General features: G+C 38.4%; 1 protein-coding gene across 11 annotated transcripts in view; it reads left to right on the top strand.

Annotated features, from left to right (window-relative positions):
• The first annotated feature begins 889 nt into the window (after positions 1–889).
• The window catches only part of ANKHD1 (ankyrin repeat and KH domain containing 1), a 101,822-nt gene continuing 81,716 nt past the window's right edge, over positions 890–20,995 (top strand). For all 11 annotated transcript variants that reach the window (XM_067467744.1, XM_067467749.1, XM_067467747.1 and 8 more), the window contains exons 1-2: positions 890–1,323; positions 19,420–19,573. In XM_067467744.1, the coding sequence (XP_067323845.1) occupies positions 1,021–1,323; positions 19,420–19,573 (457 nt within the window). In that variant the 5' untranslated portion in view covers positions 890–1,020. The remainder of the gene's footprint in view (positions 1,324–19,419; positions 19,574–20,995) is intronic.

Raw genomic sequence — 20,995 nt, 5'->3', positions numbered from 1 at the left:
GTAGAGGGGGCCTCAAGAAGCCACGCTGACCCGGGCCCTTCAGTGGCACCTAAGTGGTTTACAACGTGACCCAAAGGCAGCGATTCTGGGCCTGGCAAGAGGGCACTTGGGGTGGGCAAACAGTTCCTCTTTCCCTTCAGTCCTCTCCCAGGGCCTTCTACTCTTTTTGGTGAGGTACACTACAAGGCCAAGCCGCCATGACTTTGGCGAGGCGGCCTCCTGAAGAGCCGAAACCCGCCTGCTTTGAAAGCACCTCACAGCCAGGCTTACAAAATGGCATCTCGGCAGCTTCTCTATGGGATGGAGGCTGCCTGAGAAGCAGGCTCCTGGCTCCCGTGAGTGACGTGACTTCCTCCCAATCAGTCTCTGGCTACCAAGCGGCTGGGAGAGGGGCGGGAAGGCAGGTGGGCTGCCACAGGTGGGCCTCCTAATTAACAGTCACGCGCCGTCCCCAATCAAGGCCCTCTCTTGCGAGGCGGGGGAGTGGGCTCTGGCTGACCCAGACCTCAGAGAAGTGCGAACCAGAGGGAACCAGGCCTATCGTGGGCCGCCAAGAGGAGCACCGCATGATTGACAGATGCTCTGTGCAATCACAACCACGGATAGCTCGAAAGACTGCCGCCTCGCCCAGTCAGATGGCACAATCCGGAGGGGAGTCATTGATTGACAGGACAGTCGTCGAATAACAGAAGGGAGGTTTCAGGAAGCGAGGCTACAAGCCCGAAGCGGTGGGCGGGCGGTCTAAACGGCCTCGGCGTGTGCTCTCCAAGCAGCTTGCTCATGGGAGGGGGGAAGGAGCGCGTGACGCAGGGCTAGAGTGACAAGCCGCCGGCCCAATCGAAGCGGGCCTCCGGGAAGCGTCGCCCAATGGCAACGCGGAGCTGGGTTGGAGAAGGCATCGCGGCGGCGGAGGGCGAGCTAGGGTGTGAGAAGTTAGTGGCGCTGCTGCTGCTGTGAGGGGACGGAGACGGCGCTTCCCCCCTCCCCTCCGCCCACGGCGTAAGCTCGGATCAGCGCGCGATGCTCACGGACGGCGCGGCCGCCCCGACCCCCGCCGGCGATGAGGAGATAGACTCGGTGACGCCCCGCGCCGCCCCGGCCGCCTCTGAGGCCTCCACGGCGGGGCCTAACCCGCCAGGGCTGCGGGCCGTGCGCCTCTTCGGAGAGGCCGGGCCCTGTGGGCCGGCGGGCCCAGCAACAACTTCGGGAGAGGCCGGGGCTGCTGCCGCCGCCGCCGCCCTCGACTTTAAGCTGGCGGCCGCTGTCCTGAGGAGCGGGGGCGGCGGCGGCGGGTCTGGCAGCGACGAGGACGAGGTGTCTGAGGTGAGAGAGAGGCCTTGGCTCCCGCCAGGCTTCCCCAGGAGGAGGAGGCCTTGCCAGCCCTCCCGCGCTTGGGTACCAGCCCCGCCCGCCTGGCCCTGGAAAGGAAGCCCACATTAAAGGAAAAAGAGGGAGAGGCCCACCCAGATCTGCCCCCCCCCCCCAACACCTTTAGATGGAGATGCCCGGGTTCCTCTGCTCTTCCCATTCTCATTCTATGTGGAAACTACTAAAGGATTGGTGGCCAAAACAGCCTTTCAATTCCTGTCTCATTAGCCCGCCCTCCCATTGCCTGCTTAGGCATGGATGATGGCGGAAGCGCTCTTCGCTTTTCCGCCTTACCTTTGCTGCCCTCCTTCTCTAGCATTGAGTTAGGCCCTGTCTACAATCACTGTCGTATAGAATCCAGATCATCTGCTCTGAACTGGATCACATGGCAGTGTAGACTCAAGTAATCCAGTTCAAAGCAGATAACGTGGATTTATCTGCTTTGAGTAACTGGATACTGTGGCTGTGTATATTGAAAGGGCTTTAAGGGCCCATCCACACAGCCAGATAACCCAGAATATCAAGGCAGAAAATACCACAGTATCTGTTGTGAACTGGGTTATCTGAGTCCACACTGCCATATAACCCAGTTCAAAGCAGATATTGTGGGATTTTATTTAGCTATGTGGAGGGGGCCTATATCTCAGAATATCAAGGCAGAAAATCCCACATTATCTGCTTTAAATTGGAGTATATGTCAGTGTGGACTCAGATAACACAGTTTTCAGCCTTGATATTCTGGAATATGGGGGCCGTGTCGAATGGCAACCAATGATTCAACATTTCTATGTAAAATTAAACTCCGGGTTCTTCCACACAGCCCTAAATCCCTGAATATCAAGGCAGAAAATCTCATATCTGCTTTGAACTGGAATATATGTCAGTGTGGACCCAGATAACACAGTTTTCAGCCTTGATATTCTGGGATATGGGAGTCGTGTCGAATGGCAACCAATGATTCAACATCTCTATGTAAAGTTATACTCCGGGTTCTTCCACACAGCCCTAAATCCCAGAATTTCAAGGCAGAAAATCCCATATTATCTGCTTTGAACTGGAGTATATGTCAGTGTGGACTCAGATAACACAGTATTCTGCCTTGATATTCTGGAATATGGGGCTGTGTCGAATGGCAACTAATGATTCAACATTTCTATGTAAAATTAAACTCGGGGCTCTTCCACACAGCCCTAAATCCCTGAATATCAAGGCAGAAAATCCCACATTATCTGCTTTGAACTGAGTTATCTAAGTCCACACTCAGATAATTTGAGATTTTCTGCCATTATATTTTTGGATATAGGCCTGTGTGGAAGGGCCCTAAAATGTACATAGGAGATCCTATAAGACTGTAGATAAGGAGGTAACAGATATTAATTTAGAGCCTACAATACTCTTATATGTACTATTTAAATAGAAGACTGACCCCTTAAAGAAAATATATTTGCAGAGAAAAGATTATGGAACACTAATAGCTGGAAAATATTGCACTGTATGCAACAAACACAAATGTAAATAAATATTTTTTTTTAAAAAAATAAGGGGCCTAAGTGTCTCCTCATGGCCCACATGAGAGGCCTGGTGAATAATAATAATAATAATAATCCCCATTCTAGTTTATTTATTTATGTTTGTTTCTAATCCACTTTTTATGTAGTAGTATGTTTTATTGATTGGCCCATCGGCTGTATCAAAACACTTCACATACAAATTTAACACATAGACATACTTCATACAACCCACAGTACAACAAAAGTTAAAATAAACAAGCTGTTAACAACCTGCTTTTTATGATAATAATTGTATTTAATTATATTAATTGCCTATATGTAAGCAGCCTTGCGCCCCCTTCGGGGTAGAGAAAGGCAGGGTATAAATAGGGTAAATAAATAAATATTTATACCCTGCTTTATCTCCCCTGAAGGGGAATCAAAGCGGCTTAAAATAAAAACATCAGCATTACTATTAAAAATATACAAACATTGAAACCGGATTAAATATAACCAATATTTTAAAAATTCCCAGTTAAGCATTAAAACAAATTCAAAGTTAAAAATCACAGCACCCCCTGAATTGATCTTAAACACCTTCATCTTTAAAATCCCTGGGAAGAAGCGAGTTCCAAAATTGAGGGGCAGCCACAGAGAAGGAAGGCCCACTCTCTTGTTCCCACCAACTGGGCTTGAGATGGAGGTGGGAACGAGAGAAGGGCCTCTCCTAAACTCAGGGCCCCAGGCAGGTTCGTACAAGGGGATACGGTCAGCCAAATAACCTGGACTTGATTTTCTCCATACTGAGATTCAAAGCGGCTCACAATTAAAAGCATTATAATACAATGCAAAATATACAAATATTAAAACAGTATTAAACATAATTAATGTTGAAAACAATTCAAGTTAAAAGCATATAAAACCACATCACCCCCTGACAGTTGGCTTCCTCCAATAAACTATGCATATTCTTTCATGTAGTTATGTTGGAAATATTCCCTGTGTATGTTCAACCTTGTGTTTATGGTTATTGAGGCACAACAGGGTATATTAGAAATCAGTTCACAAAGTATGGGTTAGGTATAGAGGAAAATGTGAATTTTAAATCTCATTTTATCCTGTTATGTGTGTATCCTGTTATGTGTATTTTCATAGTCTTGTTTTTTTATCTCTGTTTTAATCCTGTTGTACCCTGCCTTGAGCTGCAAGGAGAGGTGGATAATATTCTTATTATTGTTGTTATTCTAAGAAACTTAGAGGCAGCAGATCCCATCTGATCTTGGAAGCTAAGCAGGGTTGATCCTGGTTAGTAATTGGATGGGAAACTGTCAGAGAATACCAAATGCTACAGTAGGCTATATTTCAGAGGAAGGAATGAGCAAAACCACCTGTGACTGTTACTTTAGAAAACCCTGAGAAATTCATGGTGTTGCCACAAATTGACAGGGGTTGTGAAGGGAAGTACACACACAAACAGAGGAGAAAATGCACTTTATGTAATTACATGTTCAAAGTCAAATGTGTCTAACCAAATGTAGTGGGATTATTTTTCCTTTACTTCATAATTGTTTTTCCACAATTCACCTTAAAGAAAATATTTTTGGCAACACCATTTACAGTCGATGTGTAAATATTTGCTAGTTTCTTTCCTTGTGTGAAATGTAATTATTCATTAAATTTGGTGGTTTGTGGAATGTTTGTACGTATTTTGGATGAACAGGTGAGCTATCCAGAAGTGCTGATTCAAACCTTATCGATATAGCAGTTTTAGGGTGCTCCTACTGTATAGAATGAATGTTGTTTACACCACTTCAATTGCTAGGGCTCAGTGCTGTGGAATCCTGGGATGTGTAGTTTGGGAAGACACCAGCAATCTTTGGGAGAGAAGGCTAATGACCTTGTAAAAATATACCTCACAAGATTCCATAGCATTGAGCTATGGCAATTGAAGTGGTGGCAAATTGCATTAATTCTATATTGTAGATGTACCCTGAGTCTCTAGTTATCTATTGTCCTACCTTGGTGGGTGTATTTTTTCTTTATTTTACTGAAAACTAAAAATTATCTCATTATATCACAGTGCTTCACAAACAGCTTGTTCGCTTTCATAAGAGTTCTGAAGTAGACAGTTTGTTTTGAAAGCACTTCTGTGGGATGCTAACCTCTGTAGGGACATGCACACACTATAAAGGCCTATAGAGTGTCCCTAGAGGTTTTCAGTTAGAAATGTGTTTACACCCCTTTTACTAGTACCTGTTTGGAATGGGGGAAGTAATAAAACTCATTTTCTCTCAGGCGTTTGAAGTGAATGGCATTAAATACACTTTGAATAGATGAATCACAGTTCAGAAGCTGCATCCAATAACTAGTGGGTGAAGTAAGGGGAAAATGTTACAGAGTAGAGGTTCATAAAATGTGGTCTCTGAACTCCATTCAACTGCTCCATGGAAAGATTGTGGAATAGTCACTATATGCATTTTATGCTTGATTATTTTTTGTGATGTTGGAAAGTGAAGCTTCTTGGACCAGAGCTAAATGATCAAAGAGTCTGATACAGGTCCAAGACTTTCACTTCACATCCTGAAAGATTTACTAGTTGAAAGTGTAAAGCTCACTGAAGTTTATAATATGAGTATGTTATCATACTCATATGGTGATGAGTATGTTACCATGAAAAAATAGGTTAAAACATTGATTATATATGTGGTCTAATCATAAAAGAATGAATAAATGAAATAAAGGATCTACTGTGGCACCCACCCAAAGGCTTTCCAGAAGTGTTGAAAAGATTTTAAAGAATCGGTGTAACAGAAAAATTGGTGCTTGGAAGTAAAAGAAACCAACCTTGTTTGCCCTCATTGCCACACCTTGTTATTTTATATTTCTATCAGGAAATTTATTGATTATCTATTTATTACTGTATTTATATACCTCTGTTCTTACCCGTGGGAGGACTCAAAGTGGTTTCCAGCGTAAGCATGGCAAAATTCAATGCCCAACATACATGTGAATAACCAAAACAAAAAAAATCAAGCAATAATATATAACTAAGAATTAAATATATAACTAAGAATAATATATAACTAAGAATTCTGCCAACCTAGCAGTTCGAAAACATGCAAATGTGAGTAGATAAATAGGTACCGCTCCAGCAGGAAGGTAATGCCACTCCTTGCAGTCATGCCAGCCGCATGACCTAGGAGGTGTCTGCGGACAATGCTGGCTCTTCGGCTTAGAAATGGAGAGGAGCACCACACCCCAGAGTTGGACATGACTGGACTTAATGTCAGGGGAAAACCTTTACCTTTACCTAAGAATTAAAATTATTAAAACCCTATTAAACCATAAAACATAAGACAACATTTAGACATTAGACATATTAGTAGTGAAATCACATAACCCGGAATCATTGTCCAAAGCCATTCCAATTGTCAATTGTGCATAGGTAAAGGTAGTCCCCTGACATTAAGTCCAGTCATGTCTGACTCTGGGGTGTGGTGCTCATCTCCATTTCTAGGCCGAAGAGCCAGCGTTGTCCGTAGACACCTCCAAGGTCATGTGGCCGCCATGACTGCATGGAGCGCCGTTACCTTTCCACCGGAGCGGTACCTATTGATCTACTCACATTTGCATGTTTTCAAACTGCTAGGTTGGCAGAAGCTAGGACTGACAGCGGAAGCTCACGCCGCTCCCCGGAATCAAACCTGCGACCTTTCGATCAACAAGCTCAGCAGCTCAGTGCTTTAACCCACTGTTCACTGCTCACTAACCAAAGGCTTGGTCCCATAGCCATGTCTTTGCTTTCTTTCTGGAGGTCAAGAGAGAGGGCACTGATTTAATTTCAATAGGGAGTTCGAAAGCAGAGGGGCCACCTCTGAGAAGGCCCTGTCTCTCGTCCCCAACAACCGCACCTGTGACATGCACTACTTCTCAAGTTGTCAAACCTTTCCTATGTCAATTTTTTGCAGGAGACTTTGGATTCTGGCAGTTCTATAGTATACATTCAACATGTAGATTGGGATGATGAATAGAATTTCGTCTGAGTCACTGTGTGTAGAATTAGGCACAATGGTGTAGTTTTCTTGGTTTAATCCATAAGCATACAATTTTCCATACGGGGCTATATGCATTCCCCCAACCTTTAAGAATAGTTCTCCATAGGGTGCCCTGATACCCTTAATAATGATTTTCCACATCTGTTTCATAAATATTGGTCCAAGAACAGTCTGTATCAGGATTACTGAAAAATAGAAAGGAGTTCCATTTACTTCTCTAGGGAGTTTGCACCTTCCAGAGGGGTCTGTGATTGTTTCTAGAAGAGAGAATACTTCAAATTTATCTTTCTTTATTGAGGAAAGTAGGGGAGAGAAAGTGCTGTACTCCTTCCCAATTAGTAAAAAAGGACTGCTGTGCACATGCACCCCTCCATAACCAACCCGGCACTCTTTAGAAATGCTGCGTCTCCTAGTTAAATCTATCCTATTACGTATCAACAACTAACTTTCCCTACTGCCCTTCTCTCTGTTTTCACCATCTCATTTCGTTTCTACTGTCAGAGCCTGGCAGAAGAGAATAGCTCTTAGGACAACCTCTGCTAACTTAGCACCTTTCTGATCAAATTGAACTACATCATTTCCTTAGGGTGAAATCACTGCTGTTAACTTGTTAGGAAGGTTGCCACTTGGGGAGAACTTTACTAAGTTAGCAAGATGTCCTTGGGTGAGCTGTGGCTAGAGCAGGCATCCTTAAACTGCAGTCCTCCAGTTGTTTGGGCCTGCAACTCCCAGAAGCCTTAACTACCTTGTTCAATGGTAAGGAATTCTGGGAGTTGGAGGCCCAAACAGCTGTAGGGTCACAGTTTAAAGGATGCCTGTGATAGAGGATGGTTTGAAATTTCCCTCCCATCTATGTTGGCTCTGTTGTATATGGATTTATATATGTTTCAATATGGCTTCTCTATCAAGATTGTCACTATCTCATCTATTTTTGTCATATGAGTGTGTACTCTAATACACTTGGCATTCAGTAGTGATTATACACTGCAGGGGAAAATTGTTAGTGCTAGGTCTACTGCTTTTTTTTCATCTTACTGAAAAGACCCCCATGAGTTTCCAAAGAAACACAGCAACTATTGCTATAATATAATGTTTTATATTCCTTTTTAAGCTTGCTTACTAACTAATTTCATTTCTTGCCAAGACTGCAAATAACACCTTATTTATCATCTTAAGAAAATACGGCAGTGATGGAATCGTTTACTATCGAACAGTAGTTCAGTTATGTATATCAATTGTACAGATGGTTGATCAAAATATGATAATTAAATAAATTAGTTTCACACACACACACACAAATGTAACTGTTCCAGATATTCAGTTCTCCAATATTGAAGAAGCTTCTATTACAGGGGTCCCCAAACTTTTTAAACAGAAGGCCAGGTCACAGTCCCTCAAACTATTGGAGGGCCAGATTATAATACAAAAATGAATCAATTCCTATGCACACTGCACATATCTTATTTGTAGTGCAAAAACCACTTAAAAACAATATAATAATTAAGATAAAGAACAATTTTAATAAATATAAATGTATTAGTATTTCAATGGGAAGTGTGGGTCTGCTTTCAGCTGATGAGATAGGGTTGTTGTTGTTGTATGATTTCAAGTAATTTCAGACAGATTGACCCTGAGCAAGGGCCGGGTAAATGACCTTGGAGGGCCGTACCTGGCCCTTGGGCCTTAGTTTGAGGACCCCTGTTCTATTAGATGTAAAAAAAAATGTAAAATATATTAAACAGTCCGCAAAAAACTATTTTTAAAAAATTCTGCAAATGAAAGGTTTTTCAAGATATAGTTTAGGAGCTACTTCTCATAGAGGTCAAAACACAGCAACATTTAAAACATTTTCTTCAAAGTGTACGAAGTGAAACAATTCTTAATTGCTTGCTGCTTTTTCAGCTATGATAGGTAGATTTTTTTGTATATGGAGCTACTGAAGAGTACAGTAGGTTCTCTCCAGAACATCTTATTGCGTGAAACTTAGAAAACGACACTTAACATAAAAGTATTTTAGAGTTGTAGATTGGGTTTTTAGTATGAGTCACTTGGTTTTGTGTGTGTATATTTTCAGTGCCCCCCCCCCCCATTAGACCACAATGCTATACTGTTTAAGGCTGAGGTGGGCAATTATGACCCTCAAGATGCTCAACTTCAGCTCACATAATCCTCCACACTTAACTCTGCTGGCTAGAGTTGGTAATATGTGAAAAAAATATCCAAAGAGCCACCTATATTAGAGCAACTGGATTTCTGATTGATTACTACAGAACATAGTATTGTATTGCTATTAATTATGTGGTCAAAGTAAAAACATCCTCAAAATTTATTTTTGATAGATTCCCCCCCCCCCTTTATATTTATTTGTTATTCCGCATGTGCAGAGGCTAGCTGACTGAGGATGGTATTTATATGTATGTGTGTGTGTACACACATACACACCTTACTGGTAGATTGATGTACAGATAGGGCGAAACTGCAGTTTCTTTTATTTGTTCCCAGTTGGCTTTCTCTCTATTAAATATGGATTCCTTGTTTTAAAATGGATGAGAATTTCCCATTCATAGGTCTTGGGAAAATCAGTAAAACCTCTGGGCTTTTTTTAAAAAAGTGCAACCCCCAGAGGTATTCTGTTTGGGTTTCGTTTTGGATGTAATAAATGTTGGATTCAGCTACCACTGGATGCTTAGGTCATTGACTTTTGAGTGTTCCTTATCCAAGTTGATCTTAGGCAAAAGTTGCAACTTTCTGCATTTATAGATCTGTTAATTGCCATTAATACTTCTCTATCCTTAAGGATAGGCTAATGGGGTGTACTCAATACAGGGGTTGCTTTTAAACACTTTGCAGCAACCACAGCTAGTTCAGAATTTAGTAACCTTAATCTTTCCTGATAGTTGGTGTAATATAGAAATAGATGATTGGGAAGATGACCAGAATTGACCTTGTCTTGATTGCTAATGATGGCTCCTGATGCTATGTTTGATTTATACTGCATTGGTGAGGTGACTGTATAGTGGAATTTGGAGCTAAATCTCTGGATAATCTAAAGTAGAACAGGAAGGAATTCTTGTTCCCAGTTATTTAGTAGTGACAAAACAAAGTGACACTCCTAATTACAGTGTTGGGAAGATGAAAAGAAGAAGGACAGGAATGGGCTATTGTGTGGAAGAAGTCTTCACTTTATTCAAACATGAAATTTAAACTTCTGAACTCAGAATAATTTTATATTAAATGTATGCCTTCTTCATCAGGGTCTTATTGGTAGATCTAGGAGTTCTGGTAAAGGGGGGAAATGCAATCCTAATTGACCTGCCGTTCCATATTGTTGAAAAAAGCAAAATCCGTAGACAAGTTTAGCATAGATTGTAGATTTAATGCAGTTTGACACTACTTTAATTGCCATGACTCAGTGCTATGGAATCTTGGAATCTGTAGTTTGGTGAGGCATCAGCAGCCTGGCAGAAAAGGATAAATAGCTTGTGAAACTACAACTCTCAGGATTCCATAGCATTGAGCAGCATCACATAAAGTTGTGCCAAACTGCATTCATTGTACAGTGTCGATGCACTCTAAGACAGGCTAGGAATAAGTTTGAGGATTTCTTAAACCATTTAAAAATGTTTCTCATGTTTCAATGCATTATGTTTTTACATATACATTTGCTTTTTTATCTATTATTAGCAAGAAAATTCTAAATGTTAATAGTAGATTTTGTTCTACCTAGTGTTTTTTAAGTTTCTGGAACATCCTAATTACATGAAAGGGAGTCATAACAGTGTTCTTTGAGCATTGGACTATGATTCTAAGGACTAGAGTTTGAAACCTGTTGGTTATAGTCTCTCAACCTCAAAGAAAGTCACACTCTCTTGGAAGGCAATGTAGAGATCTTGCCAAGAAAATATTGTGATCATTTTATTTTGTAGGTGCCATAAGTCAGAAATGACTTAAAGGCACACAACAATTAAGTGAAGAAAAATACATTTTCATGATCTCATTAGTAATCATCAGTCAGAGATCTATTCTTAACATTTGGAGAGTTAGTCACAATTATCCTTGCAAATCCTATTTCAGCAACACTTGTTTTTGTTGTTGTTTTAATCTAAGTAGTATCAAATATCACTGAAACAAGGTCTTAGAACCTTCTGGCTTTTGCTGATTAAGCATTTGGGCCTATTTAATCCAGTGCAACAGAAGTTATAGACAAAATTTCTGTTTTTACACTTCCATTTCCTACATTATCAGGGAGCAAATTGTTTAATTGTAGTGATCAAACTCTTAAAGAGAACTGGATATTTCAAAACTTCCAGGATAAGTGCTCCCTGAAAAATTCTGAATGGGAACTTTCCACCAGCGCTCTGTGTGTGTGTGTGTTTGCATTTGTTTGTTTTTTAGAGGTGAGGAGGTGACAGCTTCACAGACCTCTGTTTCCATCAAGCCTAGTTGGCATATCTAATTGACAGAGATGATGGAAGCGGCAGCCTAAAAACATCTACAGCCCCACAGGTTGCTTACATTGTACCTGAGTAAGAGATGAAGAACGCATGACCTTTTGTGTTGTCTATGTTGGCCAGGGAAGGTGGGAGTTACATTTGAAAATATCTGGGGAAGGAGATGGCACATTGCCGAGCCTTGCTGAATCTAATTTAGCATGTTTTGCAAGCATACAAAATAACTAAACTTATCCACATTCATATAATATTTTTAATAATCTGAAAGACTTGAGGGTGAACTTAAAACTGATATTTAGTTTTAAACCTTCTAGTCAGAAAACTTGGAAATTAGTTTTACTGGAGTACCTGTAAATACCAAAGCATAACAATTCAGAATATGCTTTCTTATATTGTTGAAAATGTTCAATAAAGGTTTTCTGTGGGCATTGAAAACTATTAATATACTAGTCTGGATACAGGTAAAAAGTTACACTTTTTTGTGTCAGGAGCAACTTGAGAAACTTCCAGTTGCTTCTGTTGTGAGAGAATTGGCCATCTGCAAGGACGTTGCCCAGAGAATGCCTGGATATTTTGATGTTTTACCATCCTTGTAGGAGGTTTCCCTCATGTCCTCACATGGGGAGCCAGAGCTGACAGAGGGAGCTCATCCACACTCTCCCTAGATTAGAACCTGCGACCTCTTGGTCTTAAGTCCCACCACAAGGGTTTCACCCATTGCACCACTGGGACCTCCTAGTTACACATTTATCAATAAAGTATTGCGTATGCTTTGTACAAATAACAACACGAAAATATTAATTACTGCTAGGTTGAGTCTCTATTTCCTGTGTTAGTAATTATTTCTATGAAACCGTGCATTTTTAGAAATGATAAAAATGTTAACTCCAAAAGTATATTTTGAGGTCTTCGAAATATAACACTATACTGATTACATCTTGTCCTTTACTATATTTAATATCTCTTGCCATCAAATTTTGAGAATTCAAAACACAATTTATAAAAAAATAATTCTTTTTACTGAGATAATACTCTTGAGTCCCTAGACCAGTGGTTCCCAACCTTTGGGCCCCCGGGTGTTTTGGACTTCAACTCCCAGAAATCCTAGCCAGCTTACCAGTTGTTAAGAACTGTGGGAACTGAAGTCCAAAATATTTGGAGTCCCAAAGGTTGGGAACCACTGCTCTCCAGGTATTTGGGCCCCCAACTCCCAGGAGCCCTAGCTAGCTTGTCCAATGGTCAGGAATTATGTAAGTTGGAGACCCAAACAACTGGAGGGCTGCAGATTGTGCAGGACTGCTCTAGACTGCTAAATCAGCTTATATTTCATAGTGTGAACTCATCGCACAATCAATTAAGTCTTACGTGTATTCACGGTTGAAGAACAGGAAATCCAGGCTGCCCTTATAAGCTAAAGTAATATTTAACTACATTTTGGACCAGCAGGGCAAGGGTTGGGGAAAACATGTATATAAAAGGGATGGCTATGGGGAGGGAAGTACACAACCCTGTGGTATTACTTCTATCTATATTTATCCTACTGCCAAAACTTGTTTAGTAATTCTTCCTCTTAACATGTGGCTTGTCTTTCCTAAATTCCCATATACTATGTTAGGATAAGAGAGAGGTAGGTTCTTGTTGTAATGTGCGATAAGAAAGATTTTTGTGTTGGTGAACAGAAAAGGATAAAACTCTTAATGTTATGTGATGGTGCAAAATTGAGGCCTTTCCAATACTAGCTCTTGTTTGTTTCTGTTCTGTAGCACTATTATACATTCGGTTTTCTTTAATTACTTGTATTTATTTATGCTTTTATTGTCCATGGCATTTTAGAGGGAAAAAATCAAACCACTGTACTTGACTAATAAAAATAATATAAATTCATTGACATTCTTTTTTTAAATAAATCAAATGTAATAGTTAGAAATATTTCTGTTTTGAAACATCCACTGTTTACTATTAGTATATAGTTGGTATAGAGTTTAGAGGCAACAAAATGAATGGTGCACTTGTTTATACAGCTTGCAACCAATATGATAATTGTAAAAGCATGTGGAAACATTCTGATCATTTTTACTTGTGTTTCTGGCTGCCAGTTGAAGGCCCCCATCTCTATTCTGTGCCTGCCTAATATACCGTATGTGAATGATGAGCTCACAATACAGCAAAGCCCTCTTTTCCTGTTGTGCGTGAGAATACTGGGTTTGTAGTGTCCCCCAAGTTCCATAAGAGAATGTTAAATGTTTGTGTATTTTCCTAGTATGAGTCTGTGTTTGGCCAAACTAAGTACAAGAGATCAGTTATCTAAGTCTGCATTATGCTATCTTAGCAGAATAGTTGCTTTGTAGATTGGGCCAGAAATGGGTTAAGGTGTCAGGCAACAATCTATGGACCTTTGGGTGTTCAGGCCTCCAACTCCCAGAAATTCTAGCCAGCTTGACCAGTGGTCAGGAATTATGGGAGCCAACATCCAAAACACCTGGAAGGCCACAGGTCGTGCAGGGTTGGTTAGATTTTCCCTCAAACAGCTTCCTTAATTTAAATTGTCCACATTTTCTACCTTAGAACTATGACTTATATAAAGGTTAACTCCTGTCCTCACATAAAATCACTTCCTATTTGAGAAGAAAGCCTTTCCATCCTAGAGAAATGGCTAATTATTTCAAAATGCACCGAAATAGTCAAGGACACTCGGAGACTTTGAAATTGTTAAGGACCTTTTGGGGACAGTTTTTAAAAACACATCAGATTGGGTAGGGAAGTGGGGGTGCATCTTAGGATGAATACAGACTTAAGGAGCTTATGGGCCCACAGGATGCACTTTGTTTACCCCTGTTGGTAAAAAAAATAAAAGCATGCAAATACATACAGTGAGATAAAGAGAATATCTTTTAGTAAGAATGACTGTATACAAATTTATTCCATTTAAAAATTAACTTGGTTTGATGATCTAATTTGCAGCACTTCTGGGTACTAACTATATATCAGCGGATAACTTAACATGAATAATACATCTAATTTTTTTCATTGATTTATACCAATTTTTCTTCTATGGTGTATTTGTGCTGAATTTGTTAACTATCTAAAAAGAGCAATAATGTTTGCTACATCAAACCAGTGAATAATCCAAATCTTCAGACACCACTTTTCTCCTTCTGTACCCAAGTCTGCAAAAGGGAAGAGAGGTGACAGAGCTTGAGGATCTAGTGGCACCATATTAGGTATACCAAAAGTAATGTACTATATATATTTATATATAAGTTGAACTCATGTAAAGATGAGGGCAGGTTTTAGGCCAAAATTATAGATTTTAATATGACTTATGGATAAGACAACGGTTATTCCACAGAGAGGTACCAGCATCATCTTAGGGGTCCAGCTATTGCTCACCTCTTCTGCTACCATTTTACCATCCAGGCATCCAAAAAGGCCAGAAGCTGTACCATGGTGGAAAAGGGAGGGGGTTGATGCAGCTTTCTGGTTCTCCAAGGGCAAACTAAGGTTTCACCTTTTACTACTCAAAGAAGGGTATGACACCTTTTTATAGCAGTTAAGATAAGTACTTAAAATAACCCGTGGATAAGTCAACCCATGTTTTTGGGGTTAATTTTTGGACTAAAAATTCTAGACTTATGCATGAGTATATACGGCAGATGTTTTGTATACATCCTTCTGTATGATATGTGGATGTTTCCCATAGTTCATGCCCTCTTGTGCACTCCTTGTCATTAGAGTACAGTAGCAGATTTTGTGGGGGTGGGGGGCATTATGTTAGTCCTATTCACCACCCAGAAGTATTTTCCTGACCAGTACCATCAGATCAAGCTGCTGGTAGTCATTACTGATTTCCGGTGCTGTTAAATACATGTTTTGCTTGTCAGCATGTTTTATAGAGCCAGTGTTGTTGTGATCATACTTCAGAATGAATCCGTTGATGGATACGTGAAGACTGTTATACCTGTATTAGGTATTCTGCCTTATGCAGGCATTCAGTTATCGGAGGACATCGCAAAAAGTTTAGTGATGTCCATTTTTAGCAGCCGTTTTAAAAACTGAATGGGAGCCGGAATGTTTTGGAAACATATTTTCCATATCAATCTTGAATTGAACAATGTTTAAAATTTTCATCTCTGCCTTGGGTCATAGAAGTTATGCTTAATTGAGCAAGGGTAAATTAAGCATCCTAAATCAAAGAGAATAATGATGTGTAAAATGTTTACATTTAGTGGGTTTCTGAAGAGTTGCAACTTGATTGCAAGCAAGTAAATACTTGCAAAGTAGTTTGATGGTTATGTGACTGACAGGTAGAAGATTCACATATGGTACATTTAGCTTCACAATATGTGAACATACTGCAGCTATCTTTTCACAGGTAAATTGTATTTTTTGACTATGGGACATTAAATGTTAGCGTGACTGAGAATGACTTGAAACTCCCCCATAGTTAATTGAAAAGAAAATAAACTTTACAGGGCATCTTTGATTATTTGTCCAATAAAAACACTCCTTGTAAAGCTGAATATTCTTGGGTTTCAGTTGTGATTGTTGTGTTCCCTTCCTCCCAATCCCTAGCTGCTGATTGAGCATTTCCAGAACTGAGACCCTAGCTACACTGGCATATAATTCAGTTTCTGAATGTAGATTAACTGAATTTCTTTTAAAATAAATGTTTTATTAATCAATTTAAAACACAACTACATGGAAAGAGGGGAAATATTCCAGAAGAAGGTAGAAAAGTAGGAAACACAATCAGTAAAAACAAACACCAAAATAGAAAAAAAAAGAAAAGGAGAAGAAAAAAAAACTAAAATAAAAAATATAGTAAAATAAAATGACTTCCATTCCAATCTCAGGATTTTCTTATCTTTTATTTCATTATTATTTACCTCTTCTTTGTTTCTTTCTTTTTTCTATTTTTTGCATAGTCATAAAAAAGAACCCAGTCTGTCTTTTTTATAGATTTCCCGGTATTTTTCTTTAACAAAAAAGTTAATTTGTCCATGTCTCTTTTTTCTTTAACCTTATACACCCACTCATCCATTGTGGGGATTTGTTCTTTTTTCCAAAGTTTTGCAAAGATAATTCTAGCTGCTGTCATAATAAATGTTAACAGTTTGTCTTCATTTTCGTCCAGTTGTAATTTTGAGTCAGTAAAGCCTAGCAAATAATACTCTGGTTTTTTCTTAAACTTTTTGTTCAATTTTTTTTGTGTGTCCTCATGGATTAAAGACCAGTATTTAGATGTTTCCTTACATGTCCACCACATATGATAGAATGTACCTAACTGAATTTAACTGTCTTATATGGCAGCGTAGACTCACATAATCCTGCTCAAAGAAGTTAATCTGCATCTGAGATTGGATTATATGACAGTGTAGATCCAGCCTGAGACTGGGTAGTTAGAAGTTGACCTCTTTGAAGGAACTCCTCCTGTGTAGATATTTGTTATTTGGGAATTGAAGTCCTATTCTAGCCTGGCATCAGTGAGACATAATAAAATAATATCAAGCTTGTTCTAGTTATGTGTTGTGCTTAGACATATGTATGCTAAAAAAGGGGGGGGGACAAGGGGACAAAACGGTGGTCTAAATCTCGTTATTAGAACACACATTGAATCAATGTGATATACAAAACCTTGGATTTACCAGGTTCCCATAGATTCATTGAGTGTTTTCTAATTGGTACTCATTGTTGGATTTGGGCCAATGTTTCTTTACAAGGAATTGGATTTTTTTTCTTGATGGAAAAATTGAAATTTGAGGAGCACTTAAATCCCCCCATAGAATATATTTAAACCATGAGAAAAAATGGCGGATTTCTTGTGTTAAATTGCTAGCCCATCTACTTCAGCATTATTTTGTTCATGGGAAACAGGCAAACTGGACATGAATGAATGTAACAGCATCTTCCTTCCTGCTTCCCAGACACCCATATATAAAGCATGCTTACTCTAGCACTGACAGGAAGCTATTGATAGCCTTATCCTCCATGAATATATCTGTACTGTTATTTAACCCCGCCCCTTTAAAAAATACTTGTATAAGAAAGACCTCCCAAAACATTTTAGGAATAACAAGGAGATAATACACATTGCACTAAATTGCTTTTAAATTCCTTTATTGCCCTCTCATTAACCATCCAAATAATATATAACATCCAGATTCTCTGCTTTCAACTCTACTAAACAATAAAATATGTATTTGGCTTGGAGAAAGCATCACTAAAAGAGTATAATTTGATTTTGAGTAAACTTGTATACAACTATTTTATTTTAGCTGCCTTTTGAGTGAGCCTAAAATGTTAAATGTTTCTTTTATAAATTTCATTTATATGACAAATAGTTTGTATACTTTTATATGGTAAATAAGAAAAATTGCTTAAGTAGCAAAGTAGGATGGCTTTCATAAAAAAAATGACATAATTCTCACTTTGCAAAATCCAGTGGGAAAGGAATGGGGATAAACAAGGAAAAACATTTTTTTTCTGTGCTTCAGAATTTCCAGAAGGTTTTCCATCATCTCTTTTGCTATGTAACTGAAAGTGAAATACCATAGACCCAGAGCTTGATGGGTCCCAGTATTAAATTCTTTCTACTACCTTTTCCCCGTGTCAAGGGAAAGCAAATTCAGTGCATAACGTGGCAGAAACATGCTGTTCATATCTGAAGTGTATTTGGTAGTTTAAACGATGTCTTTAAGGTTTTGTACTAAATTTCTACTTTTCTTGGCTTTATGAGTAAACTTAAATTACAGTTAATTTTGAACTGGCAAAATATGATTTAGGTGAACTCTTGAAGCATTTTTTCAATTCTCATTGGAGGAAATGTGTTACTATACACAGATGAAGATGGATATTTTGCTTTATGAAAAGAACAGCCATTGAATTTTCTGGTCTTTTGTGTTTGCTTTCTCCACAGCAAAATAATTTATTATTAGTTTGAGATACTGATATATTAATATTTCTCATATAGAATAATGTAGTAAATTATACAGCTATATTATTTTTTAAATTATCAAATTGTGATTTAAAAGAACATTATGTTGATAGTTATAAAGCATATACTTTTGAGTTTCAAAAGATAGATTTCCACAGAATACAAGAATTGATTATTTAGTTTTGAAATTAAGACTTCTTTGTGTGAAATACTAGTAGGTCTTCCATACTAGATGACTTGCAAATCTGATTTAAAATATTATTTTGGTATTTAAACCTCACATTTCTTTCTGAAAAGTGGTGAAATTTTGATACTGCAGCTGTGTAAATATAAAATTTCCTAGACCATTTTATGGTCTTTGACTTCACATTCTAAAATATTTACTAAAGTCACTGAAATGTATTGTTTGTGATTGCTATAGATCTTCTTAATTTAACTTCTCTAGATGATAATTTCTTAGAATATAATAAAGAAGCTAATTGCTTTGATACTCACATTTCCTGTTCAGAAATGTTTGTAGATTTAAACATTCAGTTTCAACACATTGATGCCCCATGCTTTGAAATGTTTTATTCTATCCCAGTTAGAGGAGATGCAGAAACATTGCTGTTTTGGCAGTAGTTCTGCGACATTTTGCTGCACCTTTTTATCTTGGGAATACATAAATAAAATTGATAACTTATATGGTTGTTTTGTTCATATATTCTGAGAATCCCACCATGATTACTTAGTTGAGTGCTCTCAAATAATATGTAAGTAGGCTTGTTGTCTGACCTGGGAATGGTTGACTCAAAGCAGTTTATGTTCAGAGCCCTTCTGAACTGGGTAGAAAAGATTTGTGGGCTGTGCATTTCTATGAAGAACCATCTGTTGGCAGCTTGAGTACTAACAAGCAATCTGAATTTTGTCTGCAGTGCTGAATAACAGGATATAGTATTCCATGTTAAAAGTAATCGTTAACTTGTCCAGCTAATAGCTTTGGATCTGAAATTTCATGCTCCAGTAACATTTGTCCTAGAAAATGCAAACATGTGACACTTATCAGTGTTTAGCTTTCATGTATTAAACCCCAATTTTGCTGTGGCTGGGAGTAAATTCTTACATTTTGTGTTTTCAAACAGGTTGAGTCATTTATTTTGGACCAAGAAGATCTGGATAACCCGGTGCTTAAAACAACATCAGAGATATTTTTGTCAAGTGCTGCTGAAGGAGCAGACCTGCGAACAGTAGATCCAGAAACGCAAGCAAGACTAGAAGCCTTGTTGGAAGCAGCAGGTAGTTTCTTTTTGATTTTTGGTACTGATTTACTTTTGGGGTCAAGCTATCCATTTTAACATTAAACATGGATTTCACTATCTGACTGAAGGAAACTGAAATTAAATTATGAGACACACTTCCTAAAGATGAAGCTGAGTTTAATATTAAGTGTACTAAAGTTATGTAGTAAAACAATAAGTGGGATTTCGCTTACATTTATAATTTGATAAAGGTAAATGATCATATAGATGGAGCTGGCCATTGATCATAGACATTTTTGGTCTGGAGATGAAAAGTGGAGAGATTGAGACAGGAAAAGAAAAAAAAGAATCAAAAGGCAAAAGTTGAGAAAGTACATAGAAACAGTTAGACGAGACATGAAGAAACTACTGCCTGCAGTTGTTACTCACCAGGTCCCCCACTTCTTAACTAGGTGTATGCCTCTCAATGATTTGTCATTTATTTGTAATGTGCATATATCATATCAATAAGAACTCAGAAGAAAACAAGGAATTCACTCTATTTTTTCTTTAAAAACATGGTAGAAATAAAACTGCATCTTTAAAAATTAGAAATAAATTTGCAAATTAATGACAAATAACTGTTATTGAAGAGGTGTTGCAGTTTCCAGTGGTATACAAAATGCAAGGTTTTGCTGAAGCCAGAGTGGTCATAAGAGCAAAGAGTCATATTATGTTGATTAGGCAAAGTTGGGCAATCAGCCCCTTCATTCCATCAGTTTCTCAGATTGAATAAATCATGTTTATTAATCTGCAGCAGATATTATAAATATTTTAGCTTTCCTTTCTTTCTGGGCTAATCTATTAAAAATCTCCAAAACGAGTGCAAAGAAATGCACAACTGCAGTAGATACCAGCAGTTGTTGTAATAGTAATAATATTGCCATTATAGTTGAAGCTACCATCAGATAGCAAGATGAGAGAATGGCAGAAAATTTGATGAAGAACAAAGATTCCAGTGGTTAATATAGATCAGTCAATAAGTAGAACTATAAGAAAATAACATGAAATGTAATTCAATGAAGAAACCCACTACAAATTTCTGAAACAAAGTATAAACTTTGGACAACATTTGCAATATATAGTGCAGGTGGCAGGAAAAACATTTCCTTTTTGAGTTATAATAGTCATTTTGCATGTATTCAGCTTACCCAAAATCTGTTTTGACATCTGTGTATTAAATTTTAGCGTAATCATGTGGGAAATATTCCTACGAATTAATATTTAAGGAAGGTAATAACTTTCGGATCATTAGGTTTGCTGATCAGAAAATATATTCCACAGTACGTTGTCTCTCTTCAGTATCAGCTTAGATTTTCACTAGTTAGTGAAATAGACAGTTTTGGAAGCTACTAATCACATTAATTTAGAACTGAAGTTCAAAAATAAATATTAAAAGATCATGTTTATATAGAATAGG

The sequence above is a fragment of the Anolis sagrei genome, chromosome 4, assembly GCF_037176765.1.
Source record: "Anolis sagrei isolate rAnoSag1 chromosome 4, rAnoSag1.mat, whole genome shotgun sequence".
Lineage (NCBI taxonomy): Eukaryota > Metazoa > Chordata > Lepidosauria > Squamata > Dactyloidae > Anolis > Anolis sagrei.
Note: the sequence above shows the minus strand (reverse complement) of the source record. Positions and strands in the feature narration are given on the sequence as shown.